Below are 20421 nucleotides of genomic sequence, written 5' to 3' on the forward strand. Positions count from 1 at the left end.
TTGAGAAGACTAAGGTTCCTGTCTTTTTTTTTTCAGATGCGCTTTGAAGTCTTAAATTTTAAGAGGCACTTTTAAAATTCGGATGTATTGTATAAGAGGTTACCAAACAAACCATATCTAATTTTTAAGAGGTTACCTCTTAATTTTTTAATTAAGAGGTAAACAAAAAGGGCTAAGCTTGCAAATTACCTAAAACCACAAGACCATACACATAATTTACTGAAGAAACATAATAAGATGAACCTTCCACCACCAATTTCTTATATCTATATCACTAAAGAGGTCTTGATTTAGAGTAATGTAATTATGTATTGTTTTTTGCATCAAATTCCATAAAGAAGCGTGATTACAGTATGAATCCTCAAAGTTTGATTATTTTGTTATTACATGAAAACTCCATATTCAACATTTTGATGTGAATATTTACAATTAAACAACATGATTGCAAAAATCACCCAGACTTCCATTTAGTCTTTGTGGGAGTGGGATTGGGAATATGATGAATCAATAGGAGGGAGGAACTTGGCATAGCGTTCTGACTTTGTGCCCGATTTGTGATCATAGTACTCCACAACTGCAGCTCCGGCTAAGGCTGCCAATGTCAGAGCCTGTGCATGCAACCTAAATCAAAACCAAGTCACACAGGGATAAACATCATTGCGATTTCAATTTCCAATCATGTTTTATGATTCTGATTTCATGATTAATATGTAGATGTAGGGTAATTTCATTTGGATAATTAGGCAAAAGAAATCCTACACCCAAACCCCCCATAATGTTTGATATGCTAGAACCATGGAATTGAACTTGCAATCCAAAAAATCAATTTAGAATGAAAAGTTCCAAGCAATTTGTCAGGTGTGCTAGAGTTAGGGTTTCGTTTCTTTAACCCCTAATCCTCTAATTTATAATTCATGTACAAAATTAGGGCAAACCAGAAGGTTGATTGTTAGGAAGAACAAGTAAGATTACCTTGCGTGAATAATCCTAACGCTGGTTTTCATGCCGGGTTGAGACCAATTGTAAGCGATCGATCCAGCAATACCACTTAACCACAAAGACCCTGTCAGATATCAAATCTAGCATAAGAATTTAACGGAAAAGCACCATAACATAAGGATGATAGAACTACGTGATGATCAAAGTTTGAAGTAATTACCAACAGCCCGAAGCTTATGCTCAACGACCCATTCGCGCATGCTCTGGATTTTGGACTTGGTATTAGAATCCGACATATTCGTTTTGTTGCAGAGATCGATTATGGAGAGGATATAGTGTAGATTGATTATGCAAAGAGATAGATTAGAAATAGGTTGAGGAAGAAATGTTATGTTATATATTCTTACAAGGAAACAGAGAGGAAAGAGAAAGAGAAAGAGAAAGAGAAAAGGAGTTTGATATCTACCACCACACGAAACGGTGGGCGGGAGACTAGATGTTTAACAGACGCCACCGAATCCTCTACCGTGCACCCAATACTTTTAATAAAGACTAAATTACATGTTTGTTTTTTTTTTTTTTGTGTTTGAATTTTTTATTTAAAATGGGAAAATGATTATTAAGGGTAATTAACTTTTGTGTTTTTATTTATTTGGGTTTTTTTTATTTATTCAATATACTATTGAACTTGTTGTTTGTATTTATCATCACTCTTTTGATCGACTTTTGATCTATGATAGCCGGTCAAAGGGTTATGGTGAACACAAATAACAAGTTCGATGGTATATTGAGTACAAAAAAAGAAATAGACCAAATGAGAACAAACTCAACAGTTAGTTCCCTCCTGAGTCACTTTCCCTTTACTCATTTACAGCAAATCTCACGTCAACTCCTATTGATATTAATGACTTTATGAGATTCATTTTTGTCTCTCTTCAAAACATAAGCCACGAAAAAATATTATTCATACATGTACAACTTTGTAATACACTTGAATATTTATTAGGGGAATCTTAACTAAGTAGGCGCATTTCATGACTACATTTACATTTCCAATCAAATGATTTATCGTATCATGGATTCTAGACAAGTCTACAAACGGTGGAATCACAAGCGTTGTGATGTTTGAGTTTAGTTAGCTTTAAGATCGAATTCATGAGATTAGATACAACATCAATATGTACAATATCATGCTGATTTTGCAGACACATCACCATAATATACCTTGAGGTAAACGTTTTTGCTGATAAATATACCTCTCATACACAATCATATCCTTTTAAAGAGAGGTGTTGATAGCTAACCACAGTAAGCATATCATAGACCATGTTTTAATGAAATTACCCCTCTTAAACGCTCGTCATATACGTTATAGTCAAAGAAGGTTGCAGTCTTTGATAATTTTGCAACTTTAATTTCATTTAACTTTTCGAGGAAAACGACTCAGGAGGGTAACCAACTGTTGAGTTTGTTCTCATTTGGTCCATTTCCTTTTTTTTATACTCAATATACCATCGAACTTGTTGTTTATGTTCACCATAACCCTTTGACCGGCTATCACAAGTCAAAAGTCGGTCAAAAGGGTTATGGTGAACACAAACAACAAGTTCAATGGTATATTGAATACAAAAAAAGGAAATTGACTAAATGAGTACAAACGCAAAAGTTAATTACCCTCAAGAGTCATTTTCCCAAATTTTTAAAAACTAAATGTAACATCCGGAATCCCAGGTATAATATTCTAATATTTTAATTTTTAAATTTGTGAAGGAACTCGGCGAGTTGATGCTTAGACTCGCCGAGTAGGGTTGCGGTTGATCATCTGGGTTTTCGTTGGACTCGGCGAGTCCATGAGTGGACTCGGTGAGTCCACGTTGTTTAAAGAAACCCTAATCCTCCGGGGTTGGAGCCTATTTAAGGGCACTCTTAGCCTTACATTACGGCTACCAGTCCCTTGAGAGCACCCTAAGTGAGATATATCGTTTGGGAGGAAGGAGAAACCATATTTGACCTTTCTAGCTTTGGTTTAGCAAGAAGAAAGTGATCAAGAGCAAGAGGAGACTGAAGGAGGTGTGGTTCTAGTGGTTGCAGACTTCAGAGACTTCAACTTGAGGTATTTATTCGGACCTTCAGTTTTGGTATTGATACTTAGAGTTAGGGTTTTCTATCCATTTTTGAGGATGTTTAGGTGGAGCATTTGGTCCCCTATCGAGTTTATGCTTTGGATATGGACTCAAAGAGGTCTAGAGACCTTATCCCTTGGAGCTTTATGAGTTATCATGGGAGTTATGAGCTTAGGATGCCATTTTTAGGGCTAAATCCCCAAATGATACCATCAAGGTGATATATGAGTGTCAAGGTCTGGACTTTACGTGATTATTATACTTGGGAAGCACAAATCTATGGATTTGAGGAGCAGATCTGACCTTAGGAGGTCAATGGAGTTTGTGCATGGCACGTACTCACCGAGTTGTTCTTGAGACTCAGTGAGTTGAGTCGGGGTAGCCCCGTGATTCTTTCCTAGGAACTCGTCGATTAAAGGGAGGGACTCGACGTGTTAAACGGGACTAAAGAGTTAAGTGGACACAGGTGGACTCGCCGAGTTGCCCAAGTGCACTCGCCGAGTCAGGTCAAAGTTTGACCGTTGACTTTGATTGACTTTCAGGGTTTGGTCAACAACAAGGGCCTTTGAGCCAAAGGAGGGGTAAAATGGTCTTTTACCCTTATGAGGGAGCTTAGAGAAAGTAGAGTCTAGTTCTGAGAGTTATATTTATGAGAGTATTACTTTATGTGTTTAGGCCGAGGCTAGATCGTATTTCCACCGAGTCAGTGATTTACCGAAACATCTGAGGTGAGTCTTCTCACTATATTGTACCTGGAAGGGTACCTATGTGTGACCGGAAGGTATGGTATGCTATAAGATATATGCATTGTATGTGATTAGTTACTTGTTTTGTATGTGTTATGAATGTTATGCTTGATATAGGCCGGAAGGCATTATGAGGTAGACCAGAAGGTCAGGGAGTCATGGGCCGGAAGGTCGACACGGGTAGGACCGGAAGGTTTACCGGGTTGGGACGGAAGTCCCCTGAGACACATGGACAGGAAGGTCATGGCCTGGAAGGGCGTATGTGTGTAAGTGGTATATTGGGGAACTCACTAAGCATTTATGCTTACAGTTGTTGTGTTATGTGTTTCAGGTACTAACGAGGACCGCGGGAAGGCACCGACGTGATTCGTACACACTAGAGAAAGGATTTTATTTTTGTGATCTTGGGATACGATATGTTTTGATAATTATTGTTGGATGTTTTTGGAAATATTTTATATGAAAATGGTTGTGACAAAAACAAAATTTTTGTTGTAAAAATTACGTTGTTACACTAAATTACTTTATGGTTTTAAAATGCTATACTATTAGTTCTTTTGACGATTACCGCAATAATAGTCTTTAACCAGGGGTAAGATGATAAATTTACACCTTATTTTTGTTGGATTAGTGTCTAATTCCATAACTATTTTGGTGTGTACTTGACCCGATGGTGCATGGTCCTTTTGGGTTGCCTTCACCAAAGCAACTTGATAGGATGAATTATGGAGAGAAATAGGATTAATTATGATTTATTAATATATTATGAGAATAATATATTAAAGGAGAAATCATATTGTTTAATTAATATTAGTCAATAATTAATTAAGAATTAATTTTGTGGCTAAAAGACATTAATTAAACTTAAGGGACTAGAACTCTTAATTGTATGATAGTTGAATATTGAGCTAATGGACTCCGTATTAGAGAGCTGGACGAATTCTATGGGGAAACCCATTAGAAATCATCCTAGGCCTCTAAGGAGGGAGTCCATGGGTTGCTTAGGACCTAAGCAGTCAAATTAGGGTTTCCTTGTTAGATAACCCTAATAGCCTCACTATTTAAGGATCCCTAGAGCACAAAAAACGTGGCCAAGAGTTTCCTTAGGGTTTCCACACGTTTTTGGGTGCCTCCTCTCTTCTTCTTCTTCATCCTCTTGCTCTTGGTGTTTGTGATCCATTAGAGGAGTGACACTTGTGACTGTAAGCTTTCTAAAGCCATTACAAAGAGGATTTGAGATTGTTATTGCTACATAACAATCAAGGTAAGATCTAAACCTTATTCTTGTGTTAATATTGATTATCACATGCTAGATCTAGGGTTTAAAGTCTTGGATGAATGCATGTAAAATAGAGAAACCTAGATCCAAGCATTAGGGTGTGCATGAGCACATAAGATGTTCTTTTGGCTAAAACCCATCAGTGGTATCAGAGCCTTAATTGGTTTCTATTGTATTGATGCCATGATTATTTGTTTAAGCTTTGAAAATCGTTTTTTTTTTTGCTCCTGACTGATGAACTCGGCGAGTTCCATAGTGGACTCGGCTAGTAGCTTCAACTCGGCGAGTTCATAGAGGAACTCGGCGAGTTTGAGCGTCAGTAAGGGCAGATTTCGGGATTTCTTGCTATTTTGCTTAAGGATACTTGCCTTAATTGCTTTGGGTCATTAATATCCGAATTTTATCATATATTTGAGTATATCATTGACCAAACAAAAGATAATTACCATTTGATTGAATGATAATTTCCTTATATGATAATAATTGATTATTTTAATTAAATTGGTAAATTGTCTTGCAAGTAATATTGACTAGGTCAGATTTAGATAATCATTAAATTAATTGTTTAATTTAAATTATTTGCTATTTGATCCTTTGTGTTTTGAAAAGTTTCAAAACTTACCCTCAAGTTTTGGAATTTAAATTTTGATTAAAATGTTTGATTTGAAATATTTAAATTCTAACCCTAATGATTTGAAATGTTTCAAAACTTGCCCTCAAGTTTTGGAATTTAAATTTTAATTTAAAAGTTTAATTTTAAAAGGTGTTAAATTCTAAAACCCTAAGTTTTGAAAAAGTTCAAATTGCACCCTTATGGTTTTATTAAATTAATTAAGTGTATAATTAAAAGAGAGTTAATAAATCCATAGTGATATGGTTTACATTTAATTAAATTAAAAGTATAATTTATTAAATTATACCACCTAGTATTTTAAAAGTGTAAAGTACACCCTTATACTCTATATAACAGTAAAAGTATAATATTATATATGTATAACTTAAACTACTAGTCTTACCGTTGGTAGGCCTCATTAACGAAGCTGGTATATAATGGGTGTTTAAGGAAATTGCCTATAAAATGGCGATTGAATGGGTATCCACTCTTAGCCACCGCACTCTTGACTAGTGGATGGTCGTTAGCCGAACGGGTAGGATACGGAAAACCCTTTCCATTAAAAGTATAATCAAGTATAAAGTAACTAAATGTTTATACAAAATTCCCAATCTTAGTTACTTTAGGCAAAAATGAATTGATGCAATTCCATGAAATTACACTTTGTACCCTTGCAAAGACGTTAGTGGAGTGTGTGTGGTTAACCATCACACTAAATGGTTCTAAGCAAAGGTAGTAAAGGGTGACTCAATGTTTGTCATAGTTCGGTGGAGCGTGTGTGGTTAACCGGCACATCGAATAGGTGACTGTAACATTAGGGGCACCATGTAAGTTTGCATGGTTATTCACACCCTGTTTTGTGATCTTTGGCATCCCAGTCACAAATCGAGGGGCATATCGAGATTTAAACATGCCATTGAAAAGTTCAATGAATCTCAAAGGATCTAGGATTTTTTAAATACATTTAAAACTTAATCTCCTTTTCGTTTTTCATGGGGGAAAATTAGTGAATCGTCATTCACTTACCTTCAAATGTTCTACAATTTGGGTTACGACATCCCTCTCCCAAGTTGTAGAGTGTTGTGTTGGGTCCTAGCCTTAATATCTCATTTGGGTGATTTATTAAGCACTCATTTAATCAACTAACTTGAATTTTCTCCTGTTTTGTAGATGTCAAAGTATGACAACTATGGTAGGGGTGAGCATGGTGCGGTTCGGTGCGGTTTTTGGTCAAAACCGAACCGAAATCCGCAACTTCGGTTTTTTGAAATTTAGAAACCGCACCGTTCGGTTTTATGCGGTTCGGTTTTTGCGGTTCGGTTTTTTTGCGGTTTTTATTAGTTTTTTTTCGTTTTGTCTTTTTACTAAAACTCAACTTACTCAACGAGTTATTTTGACTCAGATAAGGATTGCTAATCTTTTATTGGATATAAACTGATACCACCACCTCTTGGTTCGAAATCAAATTACATAACCACTCATTCAACATGTTTCTAATGCTTCAATATAATACGAATTTAATATAATATTTGTTTCACAAGTACATAGGATAATATCAATTAATGTATTCTTAAAAATGATACTATATCACTAATACTATTCATATTTAAACGTTAAAAAAAATGTCATAAACATTATTTGTTATTGTAAATACCACTGAATGTATGCTTAAAAATATAAAATCATCCTCCGATAGATAAGATAGATATTTACATTTATAGAAATTTTAATTTTTATAAGTTCTTGGTTCTTATAAATATCAATACTTTATATATATATATATATATATATATATATATATATATATATATATGCGGTGCGGTTCGGTTTTTTGCGGTTTTTACGAGACTAGAAACCGCACCGTACCGATTATTTCGGTTTTTGCAAAACTAAAATCCGCACCATCGGTTTTCATTTCGGTTTCGGTTTTTCGGTTTCGGTTTATGCGGTTTTTTCGGTTTTTTTGGTTTGCGGTTCGGTTTTTGCTCACCCCTAAACTATGGTCTTCCCAAATCCTGTGGAACAAGCTTTCCACATGAAAATGATATTCCACAATTCGATCAAGGAACACGAGATCATGCTTCACTTCCTCCACATCCTCTTATTGTTCTCCCTAACCCACAAGTTCAAAGGCTTGAAAAGTTCAAACTCACTCAAACCCTTTTGGCAAGTAAACATGAAGAAGGAAAGTCAGTGTGTGCTCACATCCTAGAGATGAAGTCACACATTGATAGGTTAAGAATGTTAGGATCCATTGTCTGTGAGGAGCTGGCTATTGACTGGGTTCTTCAGTCGCTTCCTGACTCATATAGTGAGTTTGTAAGAGAGTACTATATGATGAACCACAACGTGACCCTCATCGATCTCACCTATATGCTTGTTGCTGCTGAATCATCAATGATTTGGCGCACTGGAAAAGCAAGGTTAATTGATGGATCTACCTTCCAGACCTCTATGGATATAGACAATGGCAATAAAGGCATGCCATGGTCGAAAAGTTTGTTCATAAGAGAAAGGAAAAGTCTAAAGTAGTTTCGTGTGTTGTTCCAAAAGAGTCAATTTGCTGTTATTGCCAAGAGAAGGGGCATTGGAGACGAAGCTACCCAGTCCACCTGAGAGATCTAAGAGATGGGAGAGTCAAGACGTTTGGCTCTACTTCAGGTAAAATCCACTATCTAACTCCATTAAGTTCCTATTCATTGATTTGTAATACATAATGTGATAAGATTACATTTGAATGTTTTGCAGGATCAATGAAAAGAGAGGAAGCTTGATGGAAGAGCAATATGAGTCTGATCACAAAGAAATGACTCACGATCACATGGATTCAAAGATCGGATTTTGAGCTTAGAAAGTTATGATAAAGTTGTTAGGAATATTTGATTACAGAGTTTTTCAGTTGATTTTGCGTTGTGAGGACATGTTTTTCGCTGCTTTATGAGTAAAATAAATTTTGATTTATCTTATTTATGTATATCCTTACAATAGCATCGTTGTGAAAAATTGATGTTTGTGTATTTCAATAAATGGATGTGATTGTTAGTTATGTTATGGTAGTGTCAAAATTTTCTAAGTAAGGAAAGATTCCCATCACCCAAGTTTCAGTTGGACAGAAACTTGGAATCATATGATTTGAATCATGTGATGTATGGAAATCTTGGTACTTAGGAAATTAAGACTAATTCCTTGATCACACAAGTATGTGAGTCAAGTAAAGGACTAAAGGAATAGAACACAATGTTGTGCACTAGTCAAGTCCACCACAAATAACAATAAGACTATTCGTTACAATTTACTAAAAGTCTAGTAAATGTGGTCATACTTACAAGATTAAGTGTAATTCTGAATCATTGAAAGGTTTGAATGAATGGCAGAACGAATAAGAAAAATCAATGAAGGCAGAAAGATGAAAGTTTCTCCAATATAAGAAGAAGGGAGAGTACTTTTGTATCAAATTTTATGATCGTCTTAATGATTAAGAACTATATCACAATTGATTCTCTAAGGACATCTTAGTACACTAGTATGGCTAAGAAGAGCAATCGGAAATTGTTGAAATGGTTAAATAAAAAAGGATGAGTGATACTTCGTTCCAAAATCAAGTCTTAGAATCGTACTCAAAGATTGTGAATTGAGTGACATGAATTCATCAAATGTGAAGTAGAAAATTGTTTTCCTACTCCTACACATTTGAATTTGGTATGTTGCGATGTCTTGAAGAAGCCAAAGACCAACTAAGACCAAATGTGTGTAATGTTTTGTCTTGATATAGACACACACTAACTCTTCGATATTTGTTTATCAAGAAATGTTCTTGATAAGAGAATCTAATATGTCAAGAGGTCAGTGAGGGTCTGAAGATCTTGAAAGGATTCAAGAATTAATCAAGAGTAAACACTAGCGCAGGACTTGCGGTTTGTAACCTATCTTGTTGACATAATTTTGTTTCTGTGCCATTCCGGTTTAAGTTGACTATGAAATGTGAGTTTTATGAGTTCTCCTGTGGATTGCATAGAGTCAAGATGCCCTAATCAATGAAAAGTACATTGATAGGAAGGGGTAATCTTATTGACAACTTGGAAGACATGGTGGGCACCCGTGCTGCCATGAAGCACGAAATCAAAATTAAGTAAGTTCAATCCATAAGAGTTGAATTTTGTTTTGATAAATTCACATGGATAAGAAAACATGCACCTTAAAATCTAAGTGTCATAAGATTTCTCTCCATTCGTGAATAAATTCTTTCACTAAGAAAGATTTTAAGAAGATAACAATTGTGAAAATTGCGTTCTCAAATTCGATTATGATGACGACATCCCTTTTCATAGTTCGAATTATGAGGTTTGGCAATTGGTCTGAATATTTGAGGACTTAGTATTGTTCAGACACACATATAAGCTATCTATTGAAAGATGTGTGAGTTTAAGAAGCTTGATAAAGGCTTATCAACTGTTTTTCTGAATACATGTCAAAGCTAGTGGGAGCATAAGTGTTATGCTTGTATGATAATAATCATCATGATAGTGGGAGCATAAGTGTTATGCTTATATGATTATTATGGCAAGTATTGCAAGATAGCAATATTAATTATAGAAAACAAGAGTTATACTTTGAAAAGTCGTAAGGGTTGAAAGGTTTTTTTGCTATAATTAAGGGAGAAAATATTATGCTTCATTTCAAATCTAAAGGCTTAGATTGTGAATTTAATAAATTTAGTCAAGGATACATAGTGTGTTCTCAATTTCGATTATAATTATGGCATCACCCTTCATAGTTCGAATTAGGAGAACGTGAAACATAAAATATTATGGCAGAAGATTGATAAAGTATCATATCTTTATGTAAGACATTATGCATCGTGTCCCATAGGCTTCCGGTATAGGATCGATTGCAAATACTATAATATTTGACCATTCTAAAATTTTCCAAATGTCTAGCACATTAAGAGGGAAAAAGGACTAGAATCGGTTTTGACTAAAATAATTAAACAACTATCAAAGGACGATCCAAAGTTCGCTGAAGATTGGTTACTTGTGAGTAGTTGGAAGTATGGTATTGGATGGACCATATCGACATTATTATGAATAGATAAGATTCTATTAAGAATGAGTTGTCATATGGCAAATATGGAAATGTTTCCATATTGGGAGTTGGATATTGAGAATCTATGTCTAGATTAGGAACTTTTATACAAGAAGGATGTTCAAAGGAATGTACTTTGAGTAAGAGACATCATATCTATAGAATTGTTTCTGATAGAGATTGGCCAAATCTTGATGATTTTGAGCTATGACTTTACGAAAGGATCATTACATAAAATGTTAGAATCTAGCATATTCTATAAGTGGCAAGAATTTGATATTCTTATGCTGATGATAAGCATTGGGAGTTATGAAATGAGTATGATTGGAAATGTGTTCATTTGATCTATTTCACAAGGTAAGGACCATAAGTAAACATTGTGTGCATGCTAAGAGCATGGGACAATTGTTGTTGTAATTCAAGTAAAAAGTTGATTACCCGAAACAACAAATAATGAGTAATCAATATGGTGATTAAATAAAAGGTGTTTTATTTATTCGAACGGTCCACAGTCGTTCATATGCTAGAAGTAGGTATGAATGAAGACTGTCATGAATTGGTGTCTGGATTGTCTAAAGTGTATTAGACATAAGCATATCTTTGTTGCAACGTTCATGAGTGCTTATGAATATGATTTGAGCATTGGAGTAAACCCACGCTCACTTGGATCACTTCATGGATTTTATCATGAGTGATTTGTGAGACGATAATATCTTATATTCTTGAAACCGAGATATATGAGTTGTATCTTGCGAGTCGGTTACACATTGATAATATGTAAACGCACCAGTAACTTGGTGTTATAAAACATATTGTTGTGTGTGATTCGGTGAGTGAGTGCAAGCAAGCATCGAATCAAAGTTTACCCGTTCCTTTTATCCAAGGTGGGATGAAAGTGATATATGTGGGCCCCTCGATGATTTAGTGATGACACCCTAAGCGCTTGGCCAAGCTGGGACTAATTTGATGTGTTCAATTGTAGTTTGTTGTTAGTCGTCGTAAATCAGAAATCAGGAAACAACACATAGACAGAGAGAATGGTTTAAATCCATGTCTCAGTCTATATGATATCTAGAATGGAGGAATATATGATCCCTTATCTAAAGGACTCATATATGATAAGATCAGAGTTGACAACGGTTTTTGAAAGCTGCAATTGCAGATCAGGATCTGAAGTCATACACATAATAGTTATTAGACTTATCCAAGTGAGAGACTGTTAGATTAGTGTCTAAGTCCATAACTATTTTGGTGTGTACTTGACCCGATGGTGCATGGTCCTTTTGGGTTGCCTTCACCAAAGCAACTTGATAGGATGAATTATGGAGAGAGAGAGGATTAATTATGATTTATTAATATATTTTGAGAATAATATATTAAAGGAGAAATCATATTGTTTAATTAATATTAGTCAATAATTAATTAAGAATTAATTTTGTGGCTAAAAGACATTAATTAAACTTAAGGGACTAGAACTCTCAATTGTATGATAGTTGAATATTGAGCTAATGGACTCCATATTAGAGGGGTGGACGAATTCTATGGGGAAACCCATTAGAAATCGTCCTAGGCCTCTATGGAGGGAGTCCATGGGTTGCTTAGGGCCTAAGCAGTCAAATTAGGGTTTCCTTGTTAGATAACCCTAACAGCCTCATTATTTAAGGATCCCTAGAGCACCAAAAACGTGGCCAAGAGTTTCCTTAGGGTTTCCACATGTTTTTAGGTGCCTCCTCTCTTCTTCTTCTTCATCCTCTTGCTCTTGGTGTTTGTGAGCCATTAGAGGAGTGACACTTGTGACTCTAAGCTTTCTAAAGCCATTGCAAAAAGGATTTGAGATTGTTATTGCTACATAACAATCAAGGTAAGATCTAAACCCCATTCTTGTGTTAATATTGATTATCACATGCTAGATCTAGGGTTTAAAGTCTTGGATGAATGCATGTACAATACAGAAACCTAGATCCAAGCATTAGGGTTTGCATGAGCATATAGGATGTTCTTATGGCTAAAAAACATCAATTTTATATTTTACTTTTGGTTAATGTGTCTCTTTTTTACAAATTTTCGGGAACATGTTTTTGTAAATTATATGAAAACTCATATATGAACCCTAATTTAGTAGCCCCTCTAACCTTATTGTCGGCAACTCCAACAACGATGAACAAGTCGCCAACATGCAAACCCAACTCTGGCATGGAGGTATATATGTTTCTTCGTTTCATGGTGAATCACACGTAACCTACGCTTTTTCTATCGCCTCATATCATCTGTCGAGAGCTCTTTGTTGTCTCCTCTCCTATGCGACCCATATATTTATTATGTCATGTCTTAAATATGTTGCGATTACGGCTACCTTCTACGCCTTGCCTCATGTGGCATCGCCGTACATCCTATCCCTTTTATATCTTTCCCTTTCAAGATTAGGTTCAAGATCTACTACCATTATGATTTAGAGTTAAAGATAGCTTGTGTGCAAGATCTTGATTTTGATTTAATCTTTAAGTTATAGAGTTTACCTTGGTTTTAATTTTATGTTTGTGATTTCAATTTGGTTTTGATTTTAGGTTAGATATTTGAATAATATGGTGGTGGATAACAATTTTAGGTGGTGCTGGTGTGATGGACAACAGTCTTATATGGTGAAACTCTAGCCCCATCTGAGTGTCTTGAGAGATCTTGTGCCTTGATTGGATTGTTAGTGAAGAAAAGTAGCATTTGGTGCATTAAGGAGACTGTTTCAGACAAGATCAAATCGTCTACATTCTTTTCAGACCTTTATAAGTGATCAATATACTTGCTTTATGTGTTTTCATGCTAAGATCTAGGATGTAGATGTGCTCTTAATCTTTTGGTCTTTATGTTAGAAGCTTTTGGATTTTTGAGGACTCCAAAACTTTAAACTTGTCATTGTAACATCTGGATTTCCAGGTATGGTCATATGATTATTTATTTTGAGATATGAGGAGTGACTCGACGAGTTGATGCCCTAACTCGTCGGATAGGATCACGAATGATGACTCGGATAATTGAGTGGATTCGACGAGTCGGTGAATGGACTCGACGAGTCTGTGTTGTTGGCAGAAACCCTAAATCCTTGGGCATGTGCCCTATTTATGGGTCCTTATGGCCTTCATTTGCAGCCACCCTTCCAGAGAAAAGAACCGTAGCATCTTTGAGCATGTGAAGTGAGAGAGAGAGCCATCTTGAGCCATTTGTTGTGATTTTGCTAAGGAAGAGAAGTGATCTAGCAAGAAGGACCAAAGGACGTTGTTGTTCTGAGACTTTCAAGCAAGGAGACTTCACTTTGAGGTAGCAATTCGACCCTTTTCTTCTTTATTTTGTAGGCTTATTGAATCAAGGGTTTCTTTACCCTTTCTTGAGTTGGAATAAGAAGCATGAGAAGTCCCAATGTGAAATAGACCTAAAATCTGGACCTTGAGAGGTCCAGAGAGTCCCAATCATCCAACTTTATGCAGTCCCTTTGGGGTTTTGGATCTTGGTTAGCATATTTGTAACACCGATTTTTTTCAAAACAAATTTTTTTCAAATTTTGTAATTCATAATAAAAATCAAAATGTATCTCAAATCATATACATCTATCTCAAAATATAAGTATCCAAAAACATCTCCCCAAAATCTCATCAAAATACTCCAACAATGTGAACAATCAAGCTGACGCTTTCCCGTGATCCTCGTTGGTAGCTGAAACACATTTCACACAACACGGTAAGCATAAATGCTTAGTGAGTTCCCCAAAATACCACATACAACACATACGCCACTTAAGGCTACAATATGACCCTCCGGTCGATGTGTCTCAGCGGAACCCTCCAGTTCCGTATCGTTGGGCCCTCTGAACCGACCAGTCTCGTTGGACCCTCCGGCCTGGTCTATATCATTGGACCCTACGGTCCAGTCTATATCACATAGCATACATATATCACAAACACATATACAAAAATAGCACATAACATATAAGACCCTCTGGTCTGCTCATGGTTACCACACTAGGTAATGTATAGTGAGAAGACTCACCTCAGGAATATCTTAGAAAATCACAACTCGGTATCTCTTAACCTCAAAACAACGACCTAACCCTGCATAATCACATAAAGTAATTATTTCAATCATTAACGGATCTCAAGGCTAGATGTAGCACCTGGTTTCCGGTATGTGAATTTTATTTGAGCATTGCCCTAATTTAGCCTTAGACTCGGCGAGTCATAGGGTCCGACTCGCCGAGTAGGGACGAGACTCGGGACACGTTTTAAGTAGGCGACTCGACGAGTCCATATCCTGGACTCGGCGAGTCACCGCTGCGGGATGAAACCCTAAGTTTCAAGGGTTTGCACCCTATTTAAACTCTCATTCCGCCCCAACTCGTCCCCATTCACCCCCAGAACTCCCCCTACATCGTTTTCCCTTGTTTCCTTGAGAGTTTGAGGTGTTCTTGGTGTGTTCTTGAAGGTTTTGAAGAGTAAGAGGAGTAGATCAAGAAGAGGAGAAGGAGATCAGCCATCCTTGTGTCATTTCAACATTTCCTTTGAGGTATAACCCGTTTTCCCCTTGATTCTATGCTTAAAACTTCATTTGGGTCCTTCTTGGTCAATTCCCCAAGTTTGCATGTTCATTATATGTCGTAATAAGGCGTTTGGCCTTTGGATCTATGCAAGATTGAGCTCCAGGAGCTCAGATCTGTTAGCTTTTTGGCCCCATGAGGCTTGTTAGCCCTAGATCTACCCTTTTGAGACATTTTGAGCCTTATAATCCATATTGGTGAATATCCACACGTAAAGTTGGAAACTTTACGTGTGATTCGTGTCCTAGAAGTCCAGATCTATGAATGGCATGGACTGGAACCGAGCAAATCGGTATATTTAAGGAGTGCATGGCGACGACTCGGCGAGTCGCATAGGTGACTCGGCGAGTCTGGTCGCGAGTCACCGATTTGGTCCCTTCTTCATGTATCGAGTTGTGCCTTGAGTCACAGGGGGTGACTCGGTGAGTTGGGAGCTGAACTCACCCATGTTAGGACTCGGCGAGTCAATGCCCTGACTCGGCGAGTCCAAGGCAATCTTCATAGCTCAAGAACAGACTCGGCGAGTTGTTCATACAACTCGGCGAGTCTTAGCATAAAGTGTTCATCGGATGAAGATGAACTCGACGAGTTGTTCATACAACTCGGCGAGTAGGACGAAGGTGTTGAATGACAGTTAGAAGGTGAACTCGTCGAGTCATAGCCTGACTCGACGAGTAGAACCAGGGACCCAGGACATCGGTTTGCTAGGGACTCGGCGAGTGGTGATCCACTCGGCGAGTCGGGTCAACTGAAAGTTGACTCCAGCTTTGGCTTAGAGCTAATCCAGGGGTAAAATGGTCATTTTACCTAAAGGACAGTTAGCAGTGTTTGATTGAGTATGTCGTGGAAATTGCAGCCGGAGGACTCCCGGAGCAGCAGCAGCCAGTTAGTTCCCGATCAGTTCAGCAGCTACTTTGAGGTGAGTTACCTTCCAGTAGCGGTGGGTCTAAGGCCACAAAGCCGACCCACCAGTAGGAGTTGTATGATAGATGATTGTCTTTGTGATATCATCTAAGTTCGCTATTACCTGACATGTTATATGCTAGCATGATATGCTGTATGTGATAGTAGTAGAGTTTGGTTGTTCGGACCGAAGGGTAGTCAGACACCCCAGATACGTCTGACAGTATGTGATGATATGTATGCATGCTGGCTTGTTATGTTATATGTGATCGTAGTAGTAGGGGTGAAATAGTCCCCGAGGATCGGTTGTTAGGACCGATGGGTAGTCAGCACCCCAGAATGGCTTGACACGGGTAAGACGGCACCCCAGAATGGCCGTATGGGTAGGTCGGCACCCCAGAATGGCCGTACCGGGTAGTCAGGCACCCCAGAATAGCCTGGCAGTATATATGTTATGTGTTTGTATGGTATGCGGTACGTTGGGGGACTCACTAAGCTTTGTGCTTACGTTTACAGTTTTGTTTTCAGGTACCTCTGCATCGAAGGGGAAGGAGCCGGCGCGGTAGCGGCACGTCATACACACACTCTTCGGTTTCCGCATTTATGAGATTTACTGGGATTGTACTCTGATATTTTGATGGGATGTACGGTTTGGCTTTTGAGAACATGGTTGCAATGTGTTATGGTGTGAACAAACAATGTTTCTTTTTATTTAAACAATGTTTTTATTTATTAATGTTTTCTAAAGTAATATCTTAAAAATGAAACGTTCGGACGTAAAAATTGGGTCGTTACAAATGGTATCAGAGCTCTGGTTTGTGGGATTCGGACACGCCTTCGGGAGTGTTTGGACTCAAATCGAGGGATTGAAAGATTTTTCCAAAAGAAATTGTTCTTTGAAACCCGGAAAAAAAAAAAAGTCACGAGAAAGAGTAAAGTGTGTGACGTGCGCGACCGGCCGATCTCAAGTAAGTATTCCCCATAGTACCCATACAAGTTTATGTTATGTTTATCAGCTTTATGAATATTGCATGCTAGAATAGGCTAAGGATCTAGGAGTGATGCCTTATGTGCCTGTTTATTTGTTACAGCTTATTGAATATTGCATGCTAGAATTGAGTAGACAGCAGTAGGGTAGCCTGTTTAGGTTATGCCTGATAGTATGAGCTTAGCATCCTATGTTAAGTGTCGTTTCTTGTTCTAAGAACAGTTTTGGCTTGAGTTTGTTTTTCCTTATCCGAATGCTGCTTGCTTCGTGCTTGGTGGGCTTCCGAGTAATGGGAGTGAGCCATTAGGTAAACACGTCACACCACATGTAATCAGGGTTGAATAATCCCAAAGTGTTGGAACTGGCCCTATTGCGCAGCTCTTGTTTGAGTCCAACCGTTGTAGGGACGGACCTTTTACTTGAAGGATTATCTAATCCTCATCACATGTGATGGTGTTTAGGTGGTGGCTAACTGGCATTATGAGGAGACCTACAGCAGCTGAGGACCAGTTGTATTGAACTTGAGTTTTCCCTGGGGCAAGCTTAGGATGAGAATAACAGAGAGTAGCAGTAGTAGAGGGGAGTTGGTGGAGTCGAGGAATTCCTCGGAGAAGGTACGGATAGATGTGGAAGGTAGTATGGGCCCGTACTACTGAAAGCAGAGGATCCGTACCCGAGCCGAGGAAGGCCAAGACGAGACCAAGGAACCTGTAAGTAGTTGAGATCCCTCAGAAGGTAGCAGTACCACTAATGATTATTATTGATGTTTTGCAGAATGGTGGTACTTCGACCGAGACCGACAGATGGCGGGTCAGGAGAGGGGTCAGGTTCGGGATCTGGCACCGAGCCGATTGAGGAGAGGCTACGTGAGTTCATCACGTCGGAGATCACTAGGGGCATCCTTGAGTCGACCCCCATCATCTTTGGGTCGATCAAGGAAGGGATCGTGGAGATGATGGAGGATCGCCTACGGGCATTCAGGAGCGACTTGGCCTCTAGCCAGTCAGGATCTCGCACACTGTCCTTCAAGGACTTCAGGAGCAGTGGTGCGCCGGATTTCCATGGGGTGAAGGACCCCATTGTCGCCAGGCGGTGGATTGCGGATATCGAGTCCGCCCAGTTGATCAGCTTCTGCCCCGAGGGGTCGAAGGTGAGGTACGCAGCAGGGTGTTTACGGGACCGGGCCCGAGATTGGTGGGAGTCAGTGGGTGACTCGATGGGAGCCTCGGCTATCGAGGCAATGACCTGGTCGGACTTTGTAGCTAGGTTCAGGGTAGAGTTTGCGCCAGCGGTCGAGCTTCAGCAGCTGGCCAGGGAGTTCTTAGACATGAGGCAGACGACAGAGACCGTGGCGGAGATCACCGCCAAGTTTCGGGAGAGGGATTTATTGGTGCCCCAGTATGCAGGTGACGAGGATATGAGGAGGACTCGTTACCATGATATGCTACGAGCTGACATTCGGGAGCATGTTAGCTTTTCGGCTTGCCCTACCCTGGACTCCATGATTGCCAGGGCTAGGGAGAGAGAGATAGATTTGGAGCACATCCGGAAACGGAAACTTGAGGATGGTCAGGCATCGGGGGATTCGGGGAAGAAGCCCAAGGGATCAGATGGGAGGCCGAAAGGCCAGTCGGGACCGAGCCGCTGCAGGAGGTGCGGCAGGCCGCACGAGGGGGCGTGCAGGATGGGATCGTCAGGCTGCTACAAGTGCGGCAAGTTTGGGCATATCAGCAGGGATTGCACTGCTCCTGCGACCGTTATTCAGACATCGGAGTTGCTGTGTTTCCACTGCAACCAGAGGGGCCACAAGAAGGCCAATTGCCCCATGTTGACAGCTTCAGCGCCAGTGAAGGCGCTAGCTCCAGCGACCCTGCGGATCACGGATGGCCGTCAGGGCAAGGCAGAGGCTCCAGTGGTGAGGAGTCGGGCATTTCAGTTGACTGCCGAGGAGGCACGCGCCGCGCCTGATGTGGTGACGGGTATGATTCCTTCCTTCTATCTTTTATTTTACGTTGTTATGATATTGATATGTGCTCCGTGTGTATACATGTGTATTAGGATCGTTCCATGTGAACGGCATCCCGGTTCAGGTATTGTTCGACTCGGGTGCATCCCGATCGTTCGTTTCTCTTGCTCTTAGCAAGAGATTTCATGAGACTTCAGGCGAGTTAGATTGCCCGTTAGAGGTAGAGATTGCCGATGATCGATCGGTGCGAGCATCGATGGTGTTTCGAGATTGTGTCCTGCGACTGTTTAAGGAGTGTTACCTGGTAGACTTGGTTCCCATTCCATTGCGTGGGAACAAGGTGATTATTGGTATGGATTGGTTGAGCCCTAATGGGGCAGTGATAGATTGCGCACAGCAGCTAGTGCGAGTCAAGACCCCAAGCGGGGGAGAGTTAGTGATTCATGGAGAGCGGCCGCAGTGTGGACCCACTGTATGTTCAGCAGCGAGGGCTAGGCGCTACCTTCAGCAGGGATGCGCGGGTTATGTCGCGTACGTGATGGACACCCGGGAGGCGGGTAAGGCGACCGTGAGCGAGGTCCCGGTGGTTCGAGATTTTGCTGATGTTTTTCCGGAGGAACTACCTGGGATACCTCCGGAGCGACAGGTGGAGTTCAGGATTGACCTCGTTCCCGGTGCGGCTCCGATAGCCAAAGCACCGTATCGGTTGGCTCCTCCCGAGATGCAGGAGTTGTCTACGCAGCTGCAGGAGCTGCTGGACAAGGGATTTATTCGGCCGAGCAGTTCGCCCTGGGGAGCCCCGATTCTGTTTGTGAAGAAGAAGGATGGGTCGCATCGGATGTGTATAGATTATCGGGAGCTGAACAAGGTAACGGTGAAGAACCGTTACCCGCTTCCGAGGATTGATGACCTCTTTGACCAGCTTCAGGGCGCATCTTGGTTCTCCAAGATTGATTTGCGTTCGGGTTATCATCAGATGAGGGTCAGGGAGGAGGATATGCAGAAGACCGCGTTTCGGACGCGCTATGGCCATTACGAGTTTGTGGTGATGCCGTTTGGGCTCACCAATGCTCCTGCCGCGTTCATGGACCTCATGAACCGTGTATGCAGACCGATGCTGGACCGGTCTGTGATAGTCTTTATCGATGATATCTTGGTTTATTCCAAGACCCGGGAGGAACATGAGGAGCATTTGAGAGAGGT

The 20421-nt window shown here is 39.7% G+C and overlaps 1 protein-coding gene across 1 annotated transcript; it reads right to left on the reverse strand.

Moving 5' to 3' along the window:
* Positions 1-346: 346 nt before the first annotated feature.
* Positions 347-1372, reverse strand: LOC145013953 (uncharacterized). Its single transcript, XM_078972305.1, has 3 exons — positions 1160-1372; positions 973-1063; positions 347-621 (listed from the first exon to the last, which is right to left on the reverse strand). The coding sequence occupies exons 1-3, from the start codon at positions 1233-1235 to the stop codon at positions 468-470; spliced, it is 321 nt and encodes a 106-aa protein (XP_078828431.1). The 5' UTR covers positions 1236-1372; the 3' UTR covers positions 347-467.
* Between the last annotated feature and the right edge of the window lie 19049 nt (positions 1373-20421).

The sequence above is a fragment of the Lactuca saligna genome, chromosome 9 (genome assembly GCF_052625555.1).
Source record: "Lactuca saligna cultivar CGN05327 chromosome 9, ASM5262555v1, whole genome shotgun sequence".
Lineage (NCBI taxonomy): Eukaryota > Viridiplantae > Streptophyta > Magnoliopsida > Asterales > Asteraceae > Lactuca > Lactuca saligna.

What these genes read in the sequence shown, in the direction of transcription:
- LOC145013953 (XM_078972305.1), bottom strand. Translation starts at nt 1,235, where the DNA reads ATGTCGGATTCTAATACCAAGTCCAAAATCCAGAGCATGCGCGAATGG. An exon ending in GCATAAGCTTCGGGCTGTTG is followed by an intron (nt 1,064 to 1,159) that starts GTAATTACTTCA and finishes GATATCTGACAG; the next exon opens with GGTCTTTGTGGTTAAGTGGT. An exon ending in GTTAGGATTATTCACGCAAG is followed by an intron (nt 622 to 972) that starts GTAATCTTACTT and finishes GTTTTGATTTAG; the next exon opens with GTTGCATGCACAGGCTCTGA.